The sequence below is a fragment of the Coffea eugenioides genome, chromosome 5 (assembly GCF_003713205.1).
Source record: "Coffea eugenioides isolate CCC68of chromosome 5, Ceug_1.0, whole genome shotgun sequence".
Classification (NCBI taxonomy): Eukaryota; Viridiplantae; Streptophyta; class Magnoliopsida; order Gentianales; family Rubiaceae; genus Coffea; species Coffea eugenioides.
This window is the reverse complement of record NC_040039.1, coordinates 43,086,908-43,110,109: the sequence shown is the minus strand read 5'-3', so window position 1 is coordinate 43,110,109 and position 23,202 is coordinate 43,086,908. Positions and strand designations below refer to the sequence as shown.

Here is a 23,202-nt window from a genome sequence, read left to right as displayed (position 1 = left end):
TCTAGGAGAGTGAAATCATCACAATGATTGTGCTTGTTGTAATGATCAGAACTAAACTAGTATAGAACCAACGAGTTAGCCACGTAAGAAAAAGAAAGAAAATTTGATAGTTACTCACTCCTAAATTTGTTATTCTTTAACTTTTTACCCAAACTATTGTGGACTAAATTCTATCTTTGGTAATGTTAACCAAACGATATATTTGAAATGAGTGTGCGATTCAAATCTGTTCATTTTTCCTTAAAAAAAAAATATGTTCATTTCAAGCTCATTCACTAAATTCCTCTTCAGAATTCAAATTTAGCAATAATGCAACCGAAGACTATACCTTAACTAACTGAGTTAGCTCAGTTGACCACCAAAGGAGGGACTAAATCCTTCCTTCGGCACAAGTTAGAGGGTCGAACTCTGCTAACTGTGTTTCTCTCTCCAGAATTTTTTGAAGTATGGTTGAAAGTTATACAACTTCTTTCGAGCTTTTCAATAGATTAGATAGGTCCATTTTTCTCCCCTTCTCTTAGTATAGGATTAATTATAACAACATTTTACTAAAAACTAGTATTGCTTCAAAAAAAGATTATTGCTTTAAGTAAGCGGTTTGCTTGTCCTTCTTTTTCATGGGCAAGAAAATGAAACAGAATAGGGAGATAGTGAATAAGATAATTTTTTATAGTATTTTACAATGGAATTTGCAGAGTCCAATTCTTTCTGACACTATGTATTTTGAGTTTGACATATACAAGAATCCAAAAACAGAAGAGAAAATTCTGCATTTCTCTAAGACCCTCAGAAGAGACAAACCAACCTCCACATCCCTGTTGCAATCTCTGCCTCCACAAATAGATATTGCCCCTGTTTTGTCAATTGAAACGAACACAGACCTTCTGGGATTCGCCCATCCAAAATCCAGTTTATAGAAGTTAAACTTTGGTGATCCAGGCACCATGAAATTCCTATCCAAATTCAAATTTGTCAAGTCCACCAATTATTGTGGGTTTGGTCTATAATCTTGTATTCTTATTAAAAATAAATAAATCTAGAACTAGGTATTAGTTTGCAAATTCAACATAAAATCATCTGTTCTTCTTCTTCTTCTTCTTTTTTTTTTTTTTTTGCTTCTTCTTTTTTTACTAAATAGGAAAAAAAAAGAGAAAAAAAGGCACATCAATTGTAAACCTTATGGATGATACGTGATAGAAACTATTTAATGTCATTGGTTAGAGGCTGTAGATATACTTTGAAATCAATCGGTTAAGGATACTCTTGCCTATCTTTTGTATATTGGTAACAATAATTAGTGGTAACTGTAATTAGTGGGGGAAAATGGAATTGTATATGTGGCAAAAGCTATTGAGGATTAAAGAGTTGGATAGAGAACTGTTGCGTAGAGCGGACAAGTGTTATTTCGGATTGCAAAGTTTTATTTGGGTCGGAGCCCCATGTGATGATTATCGGATCACCTTAATTGGGCTCTGACGAATTGGACTTTGGGTTTTGAAGCAATATCAATTTGGACAAGCACTTTCACTTTATGAAAGAAGGGATGCTGTTGCTGGCAACGAGGTTGGGTTGGGTTGGCTTTGCCTGAGGCTGCAATGGATACTTTTTTTGAGTGAGGCTTCCTTTTATAGAGAAGGCTTGAAATCTTTGGAATTTTATTTTTGTTCTTGTTTTCTATGATTTTTCGACCGTTCTTCCAATTATTGATCTTTAGCGTAATAGATTGTAGGTTCAAAGTTGAAACAATCCAGTTAGAGTTAAGATTACATTAGCATTACCAAGGAGTCCAATCAGACTTTGGTATTAATTTGTTAAAGATCGTTGCTTTCGCTTTGTTTTCTTTTTCTTTTTGCATTAAGGTCACCCTGTTAATTAACCAGCTTGGAGGCTATTATGTGTTAATTGTACAACAAATTAAACTTTTCTACAACATTGCAACCTCATGAGTTCAATTTCGTTGAATGTTTATCGATGAGATCTCTCTTAACAAGTGAAGCATCGTGCGTTCAATTCGTGATTTAGTTTTATCACTTTTTATAACGAGTTTAATTAAGGATAAATGCGTTATCCTTTTTTTCCCCCCCTTGAACACCATGATGTGCGACTAACCTCATTTAGCATTTTCCTAAATCACTTTCCTTCACTCATATATACTTTGAATTACATTTGAGAAGGGCTGGTGTAATTTGAAAATTAATCTGCAATAGAAAAAGATATTCTTTTTGTGATGAAACCAAGAAGGCGGAAAAGACAAAGAAGGACACGAACAGTAGCCATGCATGCACAAACATGCATAATGCATAAAAAAAAATGAACGATTATCAATCTATCATCAGTAGTGCTGTTAATCGAACTGAGTATTTGACTGTCAAACTCGACTCGTGCTTAGTTCGAGCCAGGGTCGAACTCGCTCGACTAAGCGGATGAGTCTTGAAGTGTGCTCGAAATCGGCTCGCCTAATAGGATGTGTGACTCGAGCTCGAGTTCGAGTGCGAATTGATCACAATAAAAACTTGTAATTTTCAGTTTCTATACTTTTGACTTGTAAAATGACATATATGTCTTTTCTTATCGAATCCAAGCGAGCTATTCGAATCGAATAACAAACGATTCGAATTTACTTGATTCGTTAATTAATCGAGTAAATTTCTAGTTCGAACTCGACTCATTTACTAAAATTGACGAGTCGAGTTCGAGCCTCATCAAGTCGAACTCAATCGAGTTTTCGAGCAGCTCGTTTGTTTGACAGCGCTAATCGTCACCCATTCTAATTGAATTTTTATCAATTGTTTTATAAATTCTGAAAGTCTTTTTTTGAACCAAAGACTTCCACGTAATCTTCAAGCGTGGTGCAAAGTGCCAGAAACATCTGGGATTTTCCTTCATCCAAATTCATACCTTGACATGCATCCTCAACGCATTATGTCATTGTGTATACACCCGCACGTATCTGCATGAAGCTACGTACGTACTTAATGGCTTACATCATACAATATACATGGAATCCAGCTGCTATATATAAAGAATTATTTGTCCCTAATATCATGCTCATGCACTCTCGTTACAGTTCAATTATGTTATTTGAAAATTATGTACTTTGTACGTATTAGTTGTAATGAAGAAAACATGGCTAAGATTGAGCAGGTCTCAAAAAGATTGTACAGCGGCCACACGTTTGAACCTCCTTAAGAGATAGAAATCTTGAAGGATGTGAACTGAAATCTACACTAGTTTAATTGGTGTTGGAGGTTTTGGAGATACAGAAGAGTGGAAGAAATACGGACTGTTATTCAAAGTTTGTTGGAGGCAACTGAACACCTCACAACAATAATCTAACGACATTTTGTACAAAATTACAAATAATTTGTTAATAATTTTGTGAACATGGAGGAGTCAACTCAATTACGTGGTGCCTATTTAAGGCAATAACTTGTCAAGGATAACCTGGATTTGTGACAGGTAATTACTGTAAGAAGTAATAAGTAATGCTGGGGTAAATTAATAAAGGTGATGACGTTTATTTACTGGGATTAAGTATTGAATGTGCCTGGAGAAATTGCCACGGCAATAGAGAAAATCTGGAAAGGTGTAATACCAAGGAGATTACACTGTCTTGTGGACACCGAACATGGCAGCAAAAATATAAGTTTGTTAATTCTTAGCCTTCATACTTTGTATGATATTTTATGTAATGTGTTCATATTATATTGATTGTGTAGCATTTCAAGGTTTTAAACTAAATTAAGGCTGTTCTAGAACCAAATCCAGACACAAGGCAACATGTAATTAAGAGGAGCAAGCAAAGGAAGAGGGTTGTTTGACTTGTGAGCTAATCACAACACGGATAAAGAGTATTAAAGTATTTGACTAAATCTTTGTTGTTGGCCAAAGGTGGATGAATCAATTACCTGAATTTCAACGACTTTGAAATTGCATGCATTTCTTACATTGAACCCAAAGGAAGGATCATTCACCTGTTGGATTGCCACTATTGAAGAAGCAACATATTAGGTTATTGCTTATAGCATTTGTATAGTTCTTTTCACGTATACTCTCAAAATAAAAGCACAATTGTCAGGACTTCAATAAAGCATTGACAATCATACATTAATTATGGTCCCTTTTTTTTTGTTTGCTTTAAACATATGGTCTTTAGCCTCTTTACCTTTATTACTGAATCAAGATTCAATCCCTTTGAAGAAATTTTGTATAAATCAAAACTTGGAGGTTATGGCACAAAAACTATAGGTGTCATGAATCAAAAACACTACTCCAAGAAATTACAGTCATTTAAGATTATGATCTGTGAAGAACTTTGCGTACTTAATCATTTTCCATTGCACTTTTTCTTTGGCCTCTCCTTAAAAAACCAATTTCTCAGTCCGGTTGTTAATTAACTAAATCTCCATGTAGAAGCCATGTGTTACAGTAACTTAGGAAGCAGCTGTAACTTCAGCCATGTACAGGGAGGTAGGGGACCATGGCCACGTTGACTTCATATCAACAATGTGGAGAATAAAATTGTTATCAAGGATACGTGGATGGTCATAAATGGGCTGACCTCAGAGCCTCTAATGTGGAAATTATTGCTTCTACCACAGATACACTTGTCTTCGTAACATTATAGGATCAAGTTTTCTTTCTGATTTTTCACCAATATATGACAGCATGAGGAAACAACTTATCTAAACAAAGTTTGCTTAAGCCTCAAATGATTTGACCACGTTTTCGCTAGCAGTAAAACTTTACAGAATAGTGAATGGATCAATGATTCCTACATTATTAGTATAATTTTCTTGTTACCTTAGGTTTAAATCCAAGACACATAATCTCCATTTACATTTCAAGTTGTGTATATATTTTTTGAACATATGGCGTACACTTAGACTTGCTCATGTTATGAATTCTTGCACTGTAAGTATAGAAAAGATTAAAACGCAGGTGGGTTTTTTATTTTGGGGTAAGTAGACATATTTTTATTACATGGTACGGATATATATTAGTATATTTTTGTGCAAAAATAAAATCATATTATTCATTCTATCTATGGTACTCTTTAAAAACCCATCAAGAAGTAGCTAAAGTTCAAGAATCAGTTCCTACAGAAAAGACAAAAAGCTTAGAAGTAACACATAATACGCTTTCAAACTCAGGATGAAAAAGTTCGAGCGAAATTCCTTGTTTTCCCTATAGGATGAAAATCTAGTAAAACAACAGAAAAGCAATAGTCATGTCAATCCTTAAACACCAATTGCTCGGGGTAGCTTTTCCTGTATTTTCAATGACAAAGACTCGGCATTCATTTTGTCCATTTTTCCTTAATCTCGATGACTGCTCTGAAAAAAAAGCAGCAAGATGTCAAAAAACATGATGACCCTTTGTAGTTTCGTAACACTTATTGTACCAAACATTGTCTCCTGAAATGACTCGAAGCTTTAATTTATTCTTGTATACTAATTAATAAGAGATACATTGAATTTAGGAGCAATGGTGATGAAAGCAAAGGCTCAATTTCAAGAAATTTTGTGATGTGTAATCCATATCCAGAGAAATAATTTCAAAAAGTTGTTTAGTTTCTTGGGATAGAAATGAAAGCAAGCCCGTGAAATAACGAAACCTTTCCATATAATTGGTAAGGGATCTAACAACCGCACCAACCAATCAAGCTCTTCCCCAAGCATTCATGCCCAAGGTCAAACACATTAGTTAGTCGCCATTTGTCAAATGCTCCCCAAATTCCCAATAGATTAAAATTTACCTTGAGCTGTTTTTTTACTTCTTCTTTCGTATGAAAAAAGCATCATCTCTTCCAAAAAAGAAATGGCTTTATCTTTTTTAAATTTTAACTCAACAGTTTCTTTTTTTTACCCCAGTGACAGACAACATTAGAAGATGAAGAGATAAAGAAAGAGAACATTGACATGGGAAGAGGGCGGCGCCAAATCCTATTGACTTGCTGTCTATTTGTAGCAGTCCCTTGTCATCTATATATATGGAGTCATCTTCTGCATTTGGTCCTACAAGTTAAATTTGTTTCAAAAAGTTCATTTTGCCTTGCAACTTTCTACCGTTTCTTTCTCTCCTTTGACACTTGATATTTCCCAAACCAACACTTTTCTTCAACGAGAAAGACCATATATACTAATGGGGAGATCACCGTGTTGTGATAAAAATGGCCTCAAGAAAGGTCCATGGACTCCAGAAGAAGATCTCAAACTCATTCAACATATCCAGATCCATGGAGCAGGCAACTGGCGAACCCTCCCAAAAAATGCTGGTAAGAAATTGTTTCAATCCATGATAAATTCTTGAAACACATGAACTCTCTTTATTCATGATCCAAATTTTTCATCACCATACATGATTGGCTTTTTATTCTGTAATATCTTTCCATTTAATCTCATATGCAGGGCTTCAAAGATGTGGAAAAAGTTGCCGGCTTCGCTGGACAAACTATTTAAGGCCAGATATCAAGAGAGGAAGATTCTCTTTTGAAGAAGAAGAGACCATTATTCAGCTGCATCGTGTTCTTGGAAACAAGTAAGTCCTATTGTACGATTTCTTCATTTTGTGTTTTTTATTTTTTTTTCCATTTTTTAAGTAGTATCTATAATATTGTAAACCCGAATTTATTTCCGTTTTTTTTTCCTGGTTTTAGGTGGTCTGCTATAGCAGCTCGCTTGCCTGGAAGGACAGACAACGAAATCAAGAATTATTGGAATACTCATATCAGAAAAAGACTCCTTCGCATGGGAATTGATCCAGTGACTCATAGTCCTCGTGTGGATCTTTTAGATTTATCATCAATTCTCAACTCAGCTCAGCTTAATCTTTCAAGCCTACTTGGGCTACAAACTCTGATGAATCCAGAGCTGTTGAAACTTGCTGCTACTCTCATATCATCATCAAATCAAGAAAACCCTGAAATTTTATTGCAAAAACTTCAAGAAAATCAGTCACTCAACGCTCAAATGCAAAACCAAATGACCCCTATCAATCTTCAACCTACCCAAAATCAGTTCCAAAATACACCTCAACAAGTTCCACTTCCAGTTCAAAGTCAAGCTACTCCTGCGCAAGGCAACATGGGGGATATTTCCATGGTTTTGACGAATTTGAATGGACAAATGTGTCAAGAAAATTTGATTGCTTCAAGCGCAAGTCTTCTTCCTTCACCAATTTATAGCTATGGAATGACCGATAATACTACTGCAGATCTTTCAGAAAGTTCAGCTTTCCAGTCATTGAATGATAGCAGCAATCAAAACAGCCAGAACTTTGGTTTCGAGTCGGTTTTATCCACGCCTTTATCAGGTTCACCCTTGAATTCATCGTCTGCTTTCATTAACAGTTGCAATACTGAAGACGAGAGAGAAAGCTATTGCAGTAACTTGATGAAGTTTGGAATTCCAGACAGTTTAGACCTAGATGATTTCATGTAAATATTAATTTTGTGTTAGTTTACTATGTTTAGTTTGTGTGCTTTTCCTTCTTTTTTGCTTGTTTTCGAATGGGGCGTATGCTATGTTTTTTGGGTTTTGTTCCATTCACTCATATTGTATTGTAACACTTCTGTTGAGTTTCATTAGCTCGTACCTTTTTGTAGCTTTTGTATGTCAGAATAATATTTATTTAGATTCCAAACGTAATTTTTTGTGCCATTTTCAACCTTGAAATGGTTTTGTACCTTTTTTCTCTAAATTTTTGTATATCTTAATTCCAACAGAGTAGACATATGTGCGCTAAACCAGTTAAAAAATGGACGGTGAAGATGGAATTTCAAAGTAATACAATGTATATCTATCACATCAAAATGAAAATTTTGAAAACTTTTAAATATGATCAAAATGCGAGCCAATTTGTACGTAAAAATGTATTCTTTTTTCTTTTCATAGTTTGGAATATCAAATTACTAAAACCTAGCAGTTCCAAGCACCATATGTCTTATATCCATACAAACTAAAGGGTTGGATACGTCTAAATTGCTTATAATGCCAGCCTGCAGTGCTACTAAATGAAAAATATTTAAGTAGATTGATAATGTACTTTTGGATCACATTGTGAACATATTTGTACATACTAGGATGCCTAAGTTGTACATACGAGGATTCCACCATGGACCATCCCATTTTCTTTATCGTTCCATCTACAACTTCAAGAAAACCAACAAGACACGGAAGAGACCATTTTACTAAACTTGTGGTTTCCATATTGTTGTCGTTAGGGTTGCCCGTGGCCTACGTAAAGCTGCAATCAAGAAACAACAATAATGTTTAGAAGCCTTGTGAAAATTCAAAAAAGTGAAATTTTGTCCTGGCATGCGCTTGTCTCGTAGTAATCATCAATTTATGAGACAACACATTGAGGGCAGGAAAATGTATTCTGTTGGGAAAAAAAATATGCTGAATCGGCTAATTCATTTCAATCATTTTGATGAAGAAGACGAATTTATTGACTCATTATTGAACCAAAGTTGCGTGTTGGCCTCCACTTTTCATAACTTAGTGGGCGGTAGGGATATGGTGTGCTAGACAAGATCGATCATCGCCGATTACAAGTTCCACTACGACATTAGCTCTGCAAGTAGGGGCGTTAATCGAGCATTTTGAGTCGATTTCAGCAAGCGTAAATTCCCCTCACAAATTATATGAATTTTCGGATTTTGATCTTTTGAACTTTAGGCTCATATTAAAAAGGGTCAAAATCAACTTACACTATTATATGAGTTTTGGATTTAAATTGGATTTGGTCCAAACTCATAATTAAATACATAATCATATATAATATATATTTTATAATTATAAATTAATATAAATTTACATATAAATTATTAACATTTTATGTTATAACATGTATTAGTATTCAAGGCACACACTAATGTGTGTGTAACTAATATAAAATTATTTGTGAAATATTTGAGTATATTTATTGAAATTATTTTCAAGAAAATTGGTTTTATATTTTGAAAATATATTTGTAAAAATTCACCAAAATAAAGTTATAAAAAGTAGTTATTTGGTAGTTATTCATAACCATAATTGGTAGTTGCTAATTAAAATTAAGATTTACTAAATAATTTGAAAAATAGAATATGAAAAAAATACATATTACTTGATAAAAATCATATTGGTTCAAAAATAGATAGATTTTTATTTATACCAAAAGTTCCCTCATCATCAAGAGTAGTTTAGAAAATATATAGAGTGAAAAATTTTTATTTACCCCAAACCCCCTCCTCTCCATTTATATATAGTATAGATAATTATAAATTATAGATACTATATATATATAATTATATTCATATATGAGTGGAGTTATAATCAAGTCTGAGTCTAGTATGATTTAAATTCGGTTCACATTTAGTTCGAGCCTAATATTTATGTCCAAACTCTGTCCAACCCAATTAAAATTTAGGTTTGGTAAACTTTTTTCAACCTGACCGGACCATTGACAATCCTATCTACAAGATGAGTGCTATGTTTACACGATATGATCCAGTTGTTACGAAGTTCAGCACAAGGAAAGGAAATAAAGGAGAGAATGGAATCTAGCCTTGGGTCATTCCGATGGTTAACAAGAGTCTCTACGGAAAGATGATAAATAACATGAGTTAACAGAGAATAGCCCCGTGTTATCAATTTTGGTGCTCATGTAAAGGCCTTTTTAGATTCTAGAGATGGCGTGCGTCTTACTGTAATGTAGTAATCTTGCCTCTAATGGATGACCCCTTGCAGTCTAGCTAGATGTTCTTAACAGTTATATTTATGTACAGTTTACTCTTCCTTGAGACTTATTAAATTAAAGAGTGTAATGACAATTAAGAATTTAAGATGTCTGAAATTAAATTGGTTTCTGTTAAAATTACATTTTCAAGGAACCAAGAAAAACAATTTCCTGGTCTTCTTTGTCAAAAATATTCTGGCAGACTAAAAATTTTCAAATAAAAAAAGTTACTTCTCAATAATATTGACAGCTTTAGTTCAATTATATCTCGTCATATACAAAAATTTCAATGGTACTATGATGGTTTTGTTCACGGATTTTAACAACTTCCCTTTACACCATATTTCTTTGCTTTTCAGGATAAAAAACAAATACCTCTGGTTGTACTTATGTTAATCAATTACTATTCTTCTCTAAATTTTAGGCATGTTCACGCAGGATGTACCCCGATCACTAGTTGTTTATGGCTGAAAGCGTCCTACAACTACTACTATGAGAATTAACCAAATGCACGTCCTTACAAATTCAAGACGTTGAAGAGACGTTTCCTTACTTGTAACAAAAGATTAAAATATGCCGGTGTAGTTGACCTACGAAAAAACCATTTAAGCAGTCTTTCCATAATCGACATTTCAGGTGAAATTCAAAGGTTTCACATTCACTTTTTCGCAATTCACAAAGTCCATTGGCATAAACCTGTCGTAGCCATGATGTCCCACAAATTAATTCTATTGATGCCATACAATCTCCATTTCACATTTTTTATCAAGGTTTCCACCTCAAATCTGTTTTTTCTTTTTTTTTTCCTACCCCCTGTTCTTTGGTTTTGATAGTACTTCATTTCATGGCGTGACTTTATATCCATAATTGATGGAAAGTGGTAGGCATTTTCTGTGCCATTTTATATCTTCTTTTATACTTCTTTATTCTTCTTCAGCCAGGAAATCTTTTACTTATTAGTATTTTTTGGGTTCCTTTTTCAAACTTTATCTTCTTGTAAGTAGTACTTCTTTTGTTTGACTTTTCTTCAATAAAAATATACCAAACTCTGTTGGCTTAACAAGTGTTAAATGGACTGGTTACCTATGAAATATGTCTTATGACCAAGGATATCACAATTGTCAGTGCTTATATCTGTGGGATAATATTAGAAACCTCGTTTGAGGTTTCTCCTACTATCACTTAGTATTCTGAAATTTTAAAAATATCACTTATGTTCTCTAATAATTGCAAAAAGACTATATTAACTCTCACTTGATACATAATTCACATATCAAATAAATAGAGCTCAAAAAATTTTTAAAAAAAGAAACAAAAGTCACTTGATTTTCTTTGCCCTTTCTCTAACATTTCTCTTACTCCTTTTTTTAGATGACTATGCAATTTTCAATGCTAAATTTAGTAAATTGAATTTTGTTTATCTCTTACTTTTTGTGATTGTGATCGAGTGGGATATAATATCTTTATTTATTTTGAGTTAATTTGTATAATGATCAGTAGAACTTAAATGCTTGGGCCATGTGTTGAAAAGAAGTTGGAAAAAAATATAAAGTTCATAAGAAATTGGTTTTGAACATATAGAGTGAAATTGGTGTTATTGTATTTCTTTACAAATATCTTTTTATTTTTTAAATTTATATTTTTAGGTACGATAACTTTGTGATGTGGTGCTATTACTAGAGATTTTTTTCATGTGGTGATTTTTTTGGAGTAAACAAAGTGGTTTAGAAGTACTTTTATTTAGCAAAAAGAGCAAAAGGTAGTTTAGGATTTTTCAAAATTTTGTTACATCAATAACAAAAATAAGGGAGGTAAGTGATATTTTTAAAGTTTTAAAGGCGCTAGACGACATTAAGAGAAACCTCATAGGAGGTTTTGGCCCATATTTTTAAATTCGAACTAGATTGGCCGGCTCAACCGGTTGAATCGGAAACCTAATACATGTTCAGTCCGAATTTGTTTGAAAACTTGAGAGACAAGGACTCTGTCAATTAGGTTTGACCGGAAACCTTGAACAACTGGAAAAATCCGATTTTTTGCCAAAATTCAATTTCAAACATTATTACTCCCAAAATTTTAAGCATGGACTTCAATCCTTGAGTGCAAATCCACTGCTACTGCCACATATGGCTCTTCCAACACAATATTGAATGATCTAAAGGTAAGATTAAAAGAATTGATATAAAAAAAAGAAGAGAAGTAAAGGGAAAAGAACATGAATACAAGTTGATGATTTCTTGTAGTGAATAGAGAAAAAGATGCAAAGATTTAGAAGTAAAAAAGGGGGAAAAAAAGAAAGAAACATAGGAAGAAAATTGCGGCTGGCGAAGAAAAATAAGGGCAGAGAGGAAGAAGATGGATAATGGAGGAGAAAAAGTAAGAATTCAATCACTGTTCACTAGAGCAAGATTGCGGTACATACAATAGTTGATATGTACTCCACGTTTTAGTGAGCCAAGTCTAATAGCTGGACCTCACTCCAAGGGCCTTGCAGGTCCATACCATTGAATTCTAACCATTGAATTCAAATCAGTTTTGGGGTTTCAAAGTTTTATTGATTTTATGATTTGACCCATAGTGTTAGAAAACTATTAATACACCTAGAAACATTTTGTAATTTATAACTTCTGTCCTAAATTCTACTATTATTTTTTTAAATAAGCCCCCCAATTTAATTCCAAACTTGTTGAATATGTTTTAAATTGTATAGGTTGCTACTTGATTTTTACTTTATTTATATTTTCTTGCAAAATATTTTAGAAATATCAAATGTACATGAACATACCTTGAGATTATTATGCTTTTACAAATTTTATATAGTATATTAATTTTTAAAATTAAATATATTTATGACATCATAATGATGTCATTCGATTCTTAAATGGGTCCAACTCCGATCGAATTCATTCACCCTTAACCCCTAATGTTGATCGAGTCACTGTCCGGTCCGAGTTTCAAACACAGTTTCTGACATTTTTCCTAGCTAATACCAAAATGGATAAAACCAAAGGGCCCATAATTTTATTATGTACAGATTGGTTGTGAGAACATAAGAGCATCTGTAAACATGGTATATGGCTCGAATTTAAGTATTGACATTGACACCAACATGGTCAAATAACTCGTGGCGATGCCATGCACGTTTTCTTAGTTGTTCCACAAGCATGAAATGTTTATGTAAACGGCATGTTAAGGTTGAACTACACACACTCTCTTTATTTTAATTTTTGTAATAAAGACAACTACATAATACACAGACTCAAAATTGGATTATTGCACCACACAAGTCTTCGAGTCTGAATGTAAAAGGTCCATTACAAAAAAAAAAAAAGAGGGTCCTACCATAATCGTAACTTTAAAAGCCATAAAAGTTCTAGTGAAGTGGTTCATGTACATACCTATAAGCACAATTACTTTTTCCACTACACGTTTCAAATGTGATTAACACTTTGTATATCTTAAATGTTGTCAATAGTTTATGGATTTGGACAGCACAAATTGTTGTATACCTTGAAAAGTAATTCTATCCCTTGTTGCAGCAAAAACATGCATAACTAGTCACATGCCTTGAATAATGTTTGGAATAATTATTGTTTGAGTCCCTAATGTTGGGGTAACATCACAATATTGTCCTTCATATTTCAAAAAAATCAAATGTGGATCCTAATATTTTTTATGTAACTAATTCCCCCGGTTGATTACTCTTGGTGTTGGAGGAAGATGCCAAAGCTTAAACATGGCTTGGCATTTGATTGAGAGCAATATAGTTGGGGATGGAGATGCATCTCTGAAACATGATTTGTGGCATCCAACTGAAGTTTAAAATAGAGAACCCTTTTTGTTTTTTCATTTGTAGCTCCAACATGATCAAATTCCTTAGTTGTTAATTCTCCTTACTCTTCCTCAGCTTCTTACAACTGAAAATTGTCGATTGGACATTGATGCGACTGCCAAAAACCGTGTCCGAGCTGATGGGGCCGACCTGATTGGAACAATCGAGCTGGGATCGTGCTAGGTGACCTGAGAAGAAAGAACGGAGGTGGGACTGATGTCCCTGGGATAACTCCGACGGTCAAGTTAGTTTGGCCGTAGAAGGATATAGTAATAGAAGAGAATACTTGTGAGCGTACCTTGCGTAGTCTTGATAGCGGAGTATATATAGGACCGTTCGAGTTGTAGTTTCCTTATGGGAGTCAAAGTTCCCTTAGGGTTCGGAGTCTTCCTAGGGTTTCCCGCGGCGGCCCCTAAATGTTCGGAGACGGCGGCCCATTAAGCCCCTCATAGGAGACCTTCGACATGCCGAGCTGGCTTTCTTAGGCCGAGCTGGCCCATGCCAGCCTCGAGGTACCTACTGCCGACCTGCCGCGTGTGGTCTACCGACCTGACACATGTCATGCGCGGATTTGCCCCACTACACTAGCCCCCCTTGAGTCTAGAGTCACCGAGGGGTCGCGTGAATTTAGACCAAATCTCGAGGCGTCAGGTCTGCCAGGGATGGGACCCACGATCCCACGACCGTGCACCTTGTACGGATAACCGCCACGCATGCTGTCATAACCGTCACGTCAGGGGTCACGTCCGCCCATGACGGTAGTTGTCAGCTCAAACGTTTTCCAAGGTGACGGTTTCTCAGCAATAAATTTTGAGATTTCAATTCGGGACTCTTCATCTTCCCGCCCTGGTGGCCTATAAATAGGCCCTACCAGACGTCACTTTCATGCTTCCTTTCTCATTTCTCCTCCTTCACAAATTTTACCAGCTCGCTCCCTGTCTAGAGAGTTCCAGAGTAGCGCTTTCCCTTAAGCACATATCAGCTCTTCATCCACTAGTAAGTCTTCTTTTCCCTTTTATGTCTTCCTCCTCCACGCACTCAGACATCACCAGCTCGACACCTAGGCGTAGAGTAGTCCGACCTGCACCTATAGAAATAATCTCTTCCTCCTCTAGCTCTTCTTCTTCCAGCTCGTTAGAGTACCTACCTTCCCCCATTCATTCTCCTGCTTTAGAGATGGACCAACCCACCCAACCTGTCTGGCCTGACGCTGGAGCTGCCGACCTAGGGATTCCCCTAGAGGTAACTCCAGCTCGGACCAGGGCGGGACCTTCCAGGGGGCCGGATATCGACTTCGGGGAAGTCGAGCTTATCCCCCCTATCCTAGACCAGGGAAGTGTCGACGAGCTGGTGGGGAGGTATGATATCCCCCTCCAGTTCGAGGCCAGGGCTGCCCGACCAGGGGAGTACGCTTGCCGACCTCCTTCTGAGTTTGTGGCTATCTACAGGGATCAGCTCATAGCTGGTCTCCGTCTTCCCATTCCCCAATTCCTTTACCAAATTCTAACCTTCTGGGGAATTCGTATAACCCAGCTCGTTCCAAACGCCATCAGATCGATCCTCGGCTTTTTTATTATGTGCCGAGTCCTCGAAATTCCATACTCTCTAGACCTTTTCAGGTCATTCTTTCAGATGAAAGTGAGCGGGCCAGTTCATGGCTGGTTCTATTTTGCTCGCAGGAGCGGGGGAGAACTCCCAACCCGCGAGCTGTTCACGCATACCCCCTCTTCCATTAAGGGCTGGAAAGCTCAGTTCTTCTATGTGAAGAACACGGGTTTCCCTCCCCTGACCTGGAGGGAGGAGACCCAGGTGTCCGACCACATTCCTTCACCTCTTCCTGCGGCCGAACTGGACCTCCTGGTCAGCTCGGATGCTCGATTATCGGTGAAGGAATTTAGCAATGCCCAGCTCCGGTCGGCGGGGCTGATTCGAGCAGAGGTGAACGACCCTGCGCCTGACCTCCGACCTCTCACACCCGAGGAGCTTACAGCTTGTAATCCCTTTGATCTTCTTTTCCTTGCTTTCCTTTCTTTTCCTTTGTCGCACGAACTGACCCCTTTCTTTGCTCTCAGTGAAGAGGTTCTCCCAGCTTCTGAACATAGGAGGGACAGGCAGCTCGCGCGCGGCTACCTCGGTACCCTCCTCAGCTCCTGGTGACGTGGCTCCTCCCCCACCAGAGCCTATTCCCGCAGCTCAGTCTACCCCCTTGGAGGAACCCAAAAAGAAGAGGAGGAAGACCACTGCCAAGAAAGCCAGGACCGAGGTGACCACCTCGGCTACACCTACGCCCCAACCATCTCCTACTGGCGCGTCCACGGAGCACTATGGGGTCAACACTGCCGAGCTGCAGGCCTCATCTGAGTCGCCCCCTTCGATGTGGCGGACGAGGAACATCATTCCTCTCAAGCCCCCAACCGAGCTGAGCACACATCCCCACCCACTCCATTTCTGCCCGAAGTGGGGGTTGTCGATGAATGACCGAGCTCAGTTTCCAGAGGCTGCTCGAGAGCTCGTCAAAGGTTCGGTGCTCCCACGCGACCATCATTTTATCCAGCTCGCATCCAACTCCGAGTTGCTGTCGCACTACTACCTGAGCGCAGCCCAGGTAGCTTCTTCACTTGGTACTTTATTAGTATCCTTAATCCATAGACTTCTCATAGTTGGACCTGCAGCTCAACGTCGCCGGTGCCGAGCTGGCTCAGCGATACGAAAACATGGGAGAGAATCTCTCCCTGGCTGATGCGGCCAAGAACAAGCTGTCCAGTCAGCTCGAAGCAACCGAGGCAGAGCTGGAGGCAACGAAAAAGCAGCTTGCCGACTCCCAGGCCGCCTGCGAGCTTGAGAAGAAAAAGTCCACCGAGCTGACTTCCCAGCTAGAGAGTGAGCAGAAAAAATCAGTCGAGCTAGTGGAAGCGGCCAGGACGGAAGGGCGCCAGCTAGGCGTTCGAGATTTTAAGAAGTCCGAGGCCTTTATGGATGATTTGGCCATCTTGAATGGCCCCGTCCTGCAGCTGGGCTACACCAAGGCCATGGCGGATGTTCAGTCTTTGAATTTGCCGGGCTTTGACCTGAGCAGATGGCCTGATTATAATCCCCAGGCTGCTGACCAGATTGACAGACTCGTCACGGGCTACTCCAATGGGCGCGACCTGGCTGCCTTGGTCGCCAACCCTGCCTTGCCTGCGACCTCCCCTGAGCAAGAGCAAGAACAGCAAGGGGAGAACTAGAGATAGTGACTTAGATAAGTCTATTAGACTCGGCCAGCTCACTTTTTGTATGGCCCCCTCGATGTTTTTCCTCTTTTTGAAATGAAATAAATAGCCTCTGATGGCCTTTCTCGTCCAACACTTGTAAAAATTTTCCTTTATTCAAAGTCTTTGGGTACATAAAAATATCTCAGCTCGGGCATTGAAACCGTTCTAATACGGGCCGAGCTAACTAATGAAGTGAAGATCAGACCTGTCCAGCTGATTACCTCAGCTCGGACAAACTATCAAGAAAAAACCTCAAAACTGAGTGGTGCCAAGATAGGCCCAACTAGATAAAGTGAACCAATAAATTGAACTAATAAAACATAGAGCCGACCTGTCCAGCTGAGCACTTCAGCTCGGGCAAGCCCCTAAAGGAAAAGCTTCAGATTTGAGTTGTGCCAGGTACGTGGAACTTCGCTTCCATCCTGGCGGGCCAGCCTACAATAACCCGCTCGGTTAGTCTCTTTTACCACGTAGGGACCTTCCCAGTTCGGATCCAACTTACCGGTGCCCACAACTCGGCTAACGGAGTTTTTACGTAACACCAGGTCTCCTGGCTTGAAAGAAATGCGCCTTACCCTAGCATTGTAGTAGCGTGCGACCTGGCCCTTGTACTTAGCCATCCGTATAGCCGCCTCTTCCCTTTGGTGCTCGACCAGGTCCAAATTAAGCCGCATCTCCTCATCATTGTCTTGAGCCACAAAGTGTTGCACCCTACCTGAGGGTACCCCAACCTCTGCTGGAATCACCGCTTCGACCCCATATGTTAGGATAAATGGGGTTTCCTGGGTGGCCGTCCGAGGTGTTGTCCGGTAAGCCCATAGTATGGTGGGTAGCTCCTCCAGCCAACTAGTTCTCACGGACTCTAATCTTGTCCTCAAGCCATGCAGGATGGTTCTATTTACGTTTTCGACCTGCCCATTGGCCTGGGGGTGCCCCACTGAAGTGAAGTGCTGCTGGATGCCGAGCTCCGTACACCACTCTCGAAGAGATTGATCAGCAAACTGTCTGCCGTTGTCCGAGACGAGAGTCCTTGGTACGCCGAATCGACAAACTATGCTTTTCCAAAGGAACTTCTGAATAGACCTGCTGCTTATCGTGTTAAGGGGCTCGGCCTCTATCCACTTGGTGAAGTAATCAATGGCTATCACCAAGTGCTCACAACCCCCTGGAGCTCGGGGAAACGGCCCCAACAGATCAATTCCCCACTGGAAGAATGGCCACGGGCTGCTGAGAGGAATCAATTCCTGAGTGGGGGCGTGATGGATCGGGGCATGTAGCTGGCAAGACCTACACCTGGCTACCAGCTCGGCTGAATCTCTAAAGATGGTGGGCCAATAGTACCCCGCCAACATCCCCTTCTTGGCTAATACTCTCGGGCCGACATGGTTGCCGCAGATGCCCTCATGCAGCTCGCGTAAGACGTAATTACCTTCCTCAGGCGTCACACACCTCAACCAGGGCTGCAAGTAAGATTTCCTGTATAAAATCCCTTGTGTGAGTACATACCTCTGTGACTTGAGGAGGATCTTGCGGGCCTCTATCCTGTCTGGTGGAAGCTCTCCCTGAGCTAAATACTGAATGACAGGATCCATCCAGGAGCTCACTACCTGAATGACCGCCGTGCTGACTTGGTCATATGCTCGGCTTTTAACCATCTCCACCAGTATTTCCCGACCTATGCCTCCTGCCGAGGTGGAGGCCAGTTTGGATAAGGCGTCAGCTCTCCTATTTTGGCTCCGCGGTATCTGCTCAAGCGCAAACTGCTCGAACAAACCCTTCAATTCGTGTGCCTTCGCTACGTACCTTCTAAGCGTCCCCTCTTTGACTTCGTAGCTTCCCCACACCTGGTTCACTATCAGCTGTGAGTCACTATAGATTTTTATCGACCTGGCCCCTAACTTCCGGGCTATCTCCATCCCTGCAATCAAAGCCTCGTACTCTGATTCATTATTAGAGGCTCTGAAGTCGAATCTTAGTGCATAGGGCAGTTCTTCCCCCATAGGGCTAATAAGGAGGAGACCTGCTCCGCACCCCTCTTTGCTCGACGCACCATCCACGTACAATGTCCAGGTGGGACCTGCTCGTTCCACCGCCTCTGCGTCCTTCCTAGCCTGGATAGTATCCCCTGCCAGTTTAGCCTTGTCTGCTTTTCCAAGATGCCCGGCCTCGTCAGCATCGGCGGCCTGTCCGACCTTAGCTGCCTCCTCGGCCTCTCCGGCCTTGGCAGTTCCCTGGGTCTGCTCGGCCTCCACTGCTTTTCCGGCCTGCCTATCCTTGACGGCTTTTTTGACCTGCTGAGTCTCATCCGCTCCTCTGGACGGTCTGTCCTCGGCAGCTTCTTCGGCCTGCCGGGCCTCAGCTGCTTCTCCGGACGGTCCTCCCTCCGCTACCTGTGTGACCTGGGTGACCTCGGCAGCATCTTCGGCCTGTAAAACCTCTGCTGCTTCTTGGGCCTGGACGGCCTTGGTAGCCTCGTGAGTCGGTAAAGCCTTAGCTGCTTGCCCGGCAGGTACCTCCTTACCAACTCCCCTGTTCCTCATAGCCTGCATGTCACTGGCCTGCTTGACCTCCGCTTCAGGCGATCCAAAGGATACACCATCTGCTATGAAGTCTGCCAATGCTTGGGCTTTGATGGAGGTCCGGGGCTGGTAGCCCAAGTCATACTCCGACAGCTCCACAGCCCACTTTACCATCCGTCCCGAGGACTCGGGTTTGGAAAGGATCTGCTTCAAGGGCTGGTCCGTTATGACCACTACAGGATGAGCTTGGAAGTACGTCCTAAGCTTCCGAGCTGCATGTACCAATGCCAGAACATAGCGTTCTACCGCCGAGTACCTTGCCTCGGCCCCCTGCAGGGCGCGGCTAACGTAATACACCGGCTTCTGCGTTCTTTCTTCCTCTCGCACCAATACTGCACTAATGGCCCCCTCTCCCGCAGCTAAGTAGATGAACAGGGTCTCCCCCAACTCTGGAGAGGTCAGGGCCGGCAACCGTGCGAGGTGGGCTTTCAGCTCATCGAATGCCCTTTGGCACTCCAGGCTCCATTCGAACTGCCGATTAGCTTTCAGGACCTTGAAGAAGGGCGCTCCCCGAACTGACGATTTGGATAGGAACCTGTTCAAGGCTGCCATCCTCCCTGTCAATCGTTGTACCTCCTTTATATTTCGGGGAGGAGCCATGTCCGTGATAGCCTTGATTTTGTCTGGGTTAGCTCTGACCCCCTCTTTAGAGATCATGTAGCCCAGGAATTTGCCCGACCTGACCCCGAAAGTACACTTCTTGGGGTTTAGCCGCATTCGCGAGCTCCGAAGGACCTCGAAGATCTCCCTCAGGTCGGAGACGAACTGCTCCTGGGTTCGGCTTTTCACTAACATATCATCCACATAAACCTCTAGGTTCCGGCCGATCTGATTTCTGAACAGCTTGTTCACCAACCTCTGGTAGGTTGCGCCTGCATTCTTCAGTCCGAATGGCATGGTAACGTAACAGTAGGTCCCGTCCTCAGTGATGAACGAGGTCTTCTCCTGATCCCCCTCATCCAAAGCTATCTGATGGTACCCCTTGAAGGCGTCCAAAAAACAGAAGATCTCGTAGCCCGTTGTCGAGTCCACGAGCTGATCAATCCGTGGGAGTGGGTAACAGTCTTTCGGGCAAGCCTTATTCAGGTCAGTGAAATCCACACACATTCTCCAGGCTTTCTCCTCCTTCTTGACCAGCACCGGGTTGGCTAGCCTGGTAGGATAATAGACTTCCTTAACGATCTTAGCCTCCAGTAACTTACCCACCTCGCTCTTAACGACCTCCTTTCGCTCAGGAGCGAAATTCCTCTTCTTCTGCTTCACTGGTCGGACGTTGGGATCTACATGTAGTCTGTGGACTGCCAACTCGGTGGGTATTCCGGGCATATCATCAGCGCTCCAAGCAAAAATCTCAGCATACTCTTCCAAGAGAGATTCCAAAGAACTTCGGATCTGCTCACCCAGGCCGGCGCCGACCTTCACCGTGTGCTCGGGTCGGTCGGGCTGGACGGGTAGCTCGACCAATCCCTCATCTGTCTCCAATCTTTCCCCCCTCTCCAGGGGTTCCCAGGATTCCAGACAAATCGTCTGAGCTACCAATTTTTCTTTGCCCTTAAGGGTGGCAATGTAACACGCCCTTGCCACCTCTGGATCTCCCAGCACCTCAGCCACCCCATCAGAAGTAGGGAATTTCATACTGAGGTGCAAGGTGGAGCAAACAGCTCGGAGGGCATTCAACGTGGGACGTCCCAGGATCATGTTGTAGGAGGACGGCTCCTTAACCACCGCAAAGTTTACCGGAATCGTTCGGCACTTCGGGGACACCCCCACCGTGACCTGGAGAGTGATCATCCCTTCCGGTCTCACCGGAGGACCAGCAAAGCCGATCAACGGAGTTCGGACCGGTACGAGCTGTCTATCCTCCAGCTGCAGCTCCTTGAAGGTCTTATAATACAGCACGTCTATGGCGCTTCCGTTGTCTATATACACCTTCCTCACCTTGAAGTTACAGGTGATGACTTCTATCACAATGGCTTCATGGTTATTAGAGGCCAAAGGGACTGCGTCTTCAGGTCCATAGATTATTTCCTCATACATCTTCAAACGCTTGGCCGAGCTCTCCCCCGTGGGAGGGGGACGGTTATGCCGCCGAGCTGCATGACTATCTCCACCCGCAGGTCCTCCGGCGATGGTGTTAATCACCCCCGCCAGGTTCTGTATTTCCTGCTCGGGAGTTCGGCCGCGGGGCCCCTGAGGCCGGTCCCGCGGGTAGCTCGGGCGTTCCGACCTGGGCCTTCCCCGTTGCGGGTCAGCTCGTTCCTCTCGTACAAACTGCCCCAGATGACCTCGTTTGATGAGCTTTTCAATGTCTTTCTTGAGGTGACGACAGTCCTCCGTATCGTGTCCCACATCCCGATGATAAGCGCAATACAGACCTTGATCCCGTCTGCTTTTGTCCCCAACCAAAGGTCGAGGAGGTCGGGATAGCCCCTCCTGCTCCATTACTGCGAGCACTCGAGCTCTGGGTGCCGTGAGGCCAGTCCAGGACTTGTCCCCTCCCATCGGGCGACTCCTGGGGAGGCGGTCATAAGCACCCCTCCTTCCCTGGTCAGGCCGTGCCCTCACTAGGTCGGCGCCCTTCCTGCGCTTGTCATCCCTCAATTTTTCTTGTGCACTCTTAAGGCGATTGGCTTCCTCCGCGTTGGCCTTCTCATGGGCTCGATCTAACATCTCCCGAACTGTCTTGGGAGGTCTCTCCACCAGCTCGGTGTACAGCTTTTGCTTGCGCAGCCCGTTGATGAAGGCGGCCATGACCACCTTGTCGTCGCGATCTCGAACCTGAAGGGACTCATTATTGAAGCGCACCATGTACTCGCGCAAGGACTCCTCGGCCTTCTGTTGGATAGTCATGAGGTGCGCGGTGCTTTTAGAATAAGCTCGTGAAGAAACGAACTGTGCCGAGAACTGCCGTGCGAGCTGAGTGAAAGAACTGATCGATCTAGGGGGAAGCCCCTGGAACCACTGCCGAGCCCTTCCTTCTAGGAACATTGGGAAGGTCTTGCACCTGACCGCATCCGCGGCCGTTTGTAAACGCATCTGTGTCATGAACACAAACAGGTGGTCTTCCGGATCCGTAGTTGCGTCGTAAGGCTTCATGTTCGGAATTTTGAATTTCGCGGGCAGTTGAAACTCCTCGATATCGAGCACAAAGGGGGAAGCAATGTACCTGTCCGCTTCTGGGTCCAGAAGTAGGTCCAATTCGTCCCGCACCTGCTGTCTCTCTCTCCGGGGGGAGAGGTCTTCCCTGGGGAGCCTCCGGACGGGCTCCGGGTGTTCAGTCCGGGAGTTCTTGTGAGAAGGCTCCATGACCTCGACTTGCTCACGCGTGACTTCCCGGTGTGCTCGCTTGGCCCCAGTTTTGGTGGGACTCCCAGTTCGGGATTCTGACGGATCTGCTCCCTGAACCTTGGGCTCCTTGTCCTGATGACCTCCCGACTGCTCTTTGAGATAGTTCATGATTGCCTCGAAGGTGGGCAGGTTTTCGGCCACTGTCTGAACCAGTTGTTCAGGCGGGATTCGTGAGGGCCCTGCCCCTCCTTCTCCGGGTGTTGGACCCCGAGAGGGGTTTTTGGAGCCACCACGCTCGGTCCCCTTGGATCCGCCAGCGTTCCTCTGCGACCTAGTCTTCGGCATGACTCGCAATGAAGTGTAACGTGTTTCCCACAGACGGCGCCAATTGATGCGACTGCCAAAAATCGTGTCCGAGCTGATGCGGCCGACCTGATTGGAAAAGTCGAGCTGGGATCGTGCTAGGTGACCTGAGAAGAAAGAACGGAGGTGGGACTGATGTCCCTGGGATAACTCCGACGGTCAA

At 42.1% G+C, this 23,202-nt stretch overlaps 1 protein-coding gene across 1 annotated transcript; it reads left to right on the top strand.

Moving 5' to 3' along the window:
- Positions 1-6,144: 6,144 nt before the first annotated feature.
- LOC113771737 (transcription factor MYB102-like) lies at positions 6,145-7,442 on the top strand. The gene is made up of 3 exons (XM_027316304.1): positions 6,145-6,277; positions 6,411-6,540; positions 6,659-7,442. Exons 1-3 carry the CDS (start codon positions 6,145-6,147, stop codon positions 7,440-7,442), a joined length of 1,047 nt encoding a protein of 348 aa, XP_027172105.1.
- Positions 7,443-23,202: the final 15,760 nt, after the last annotated feature.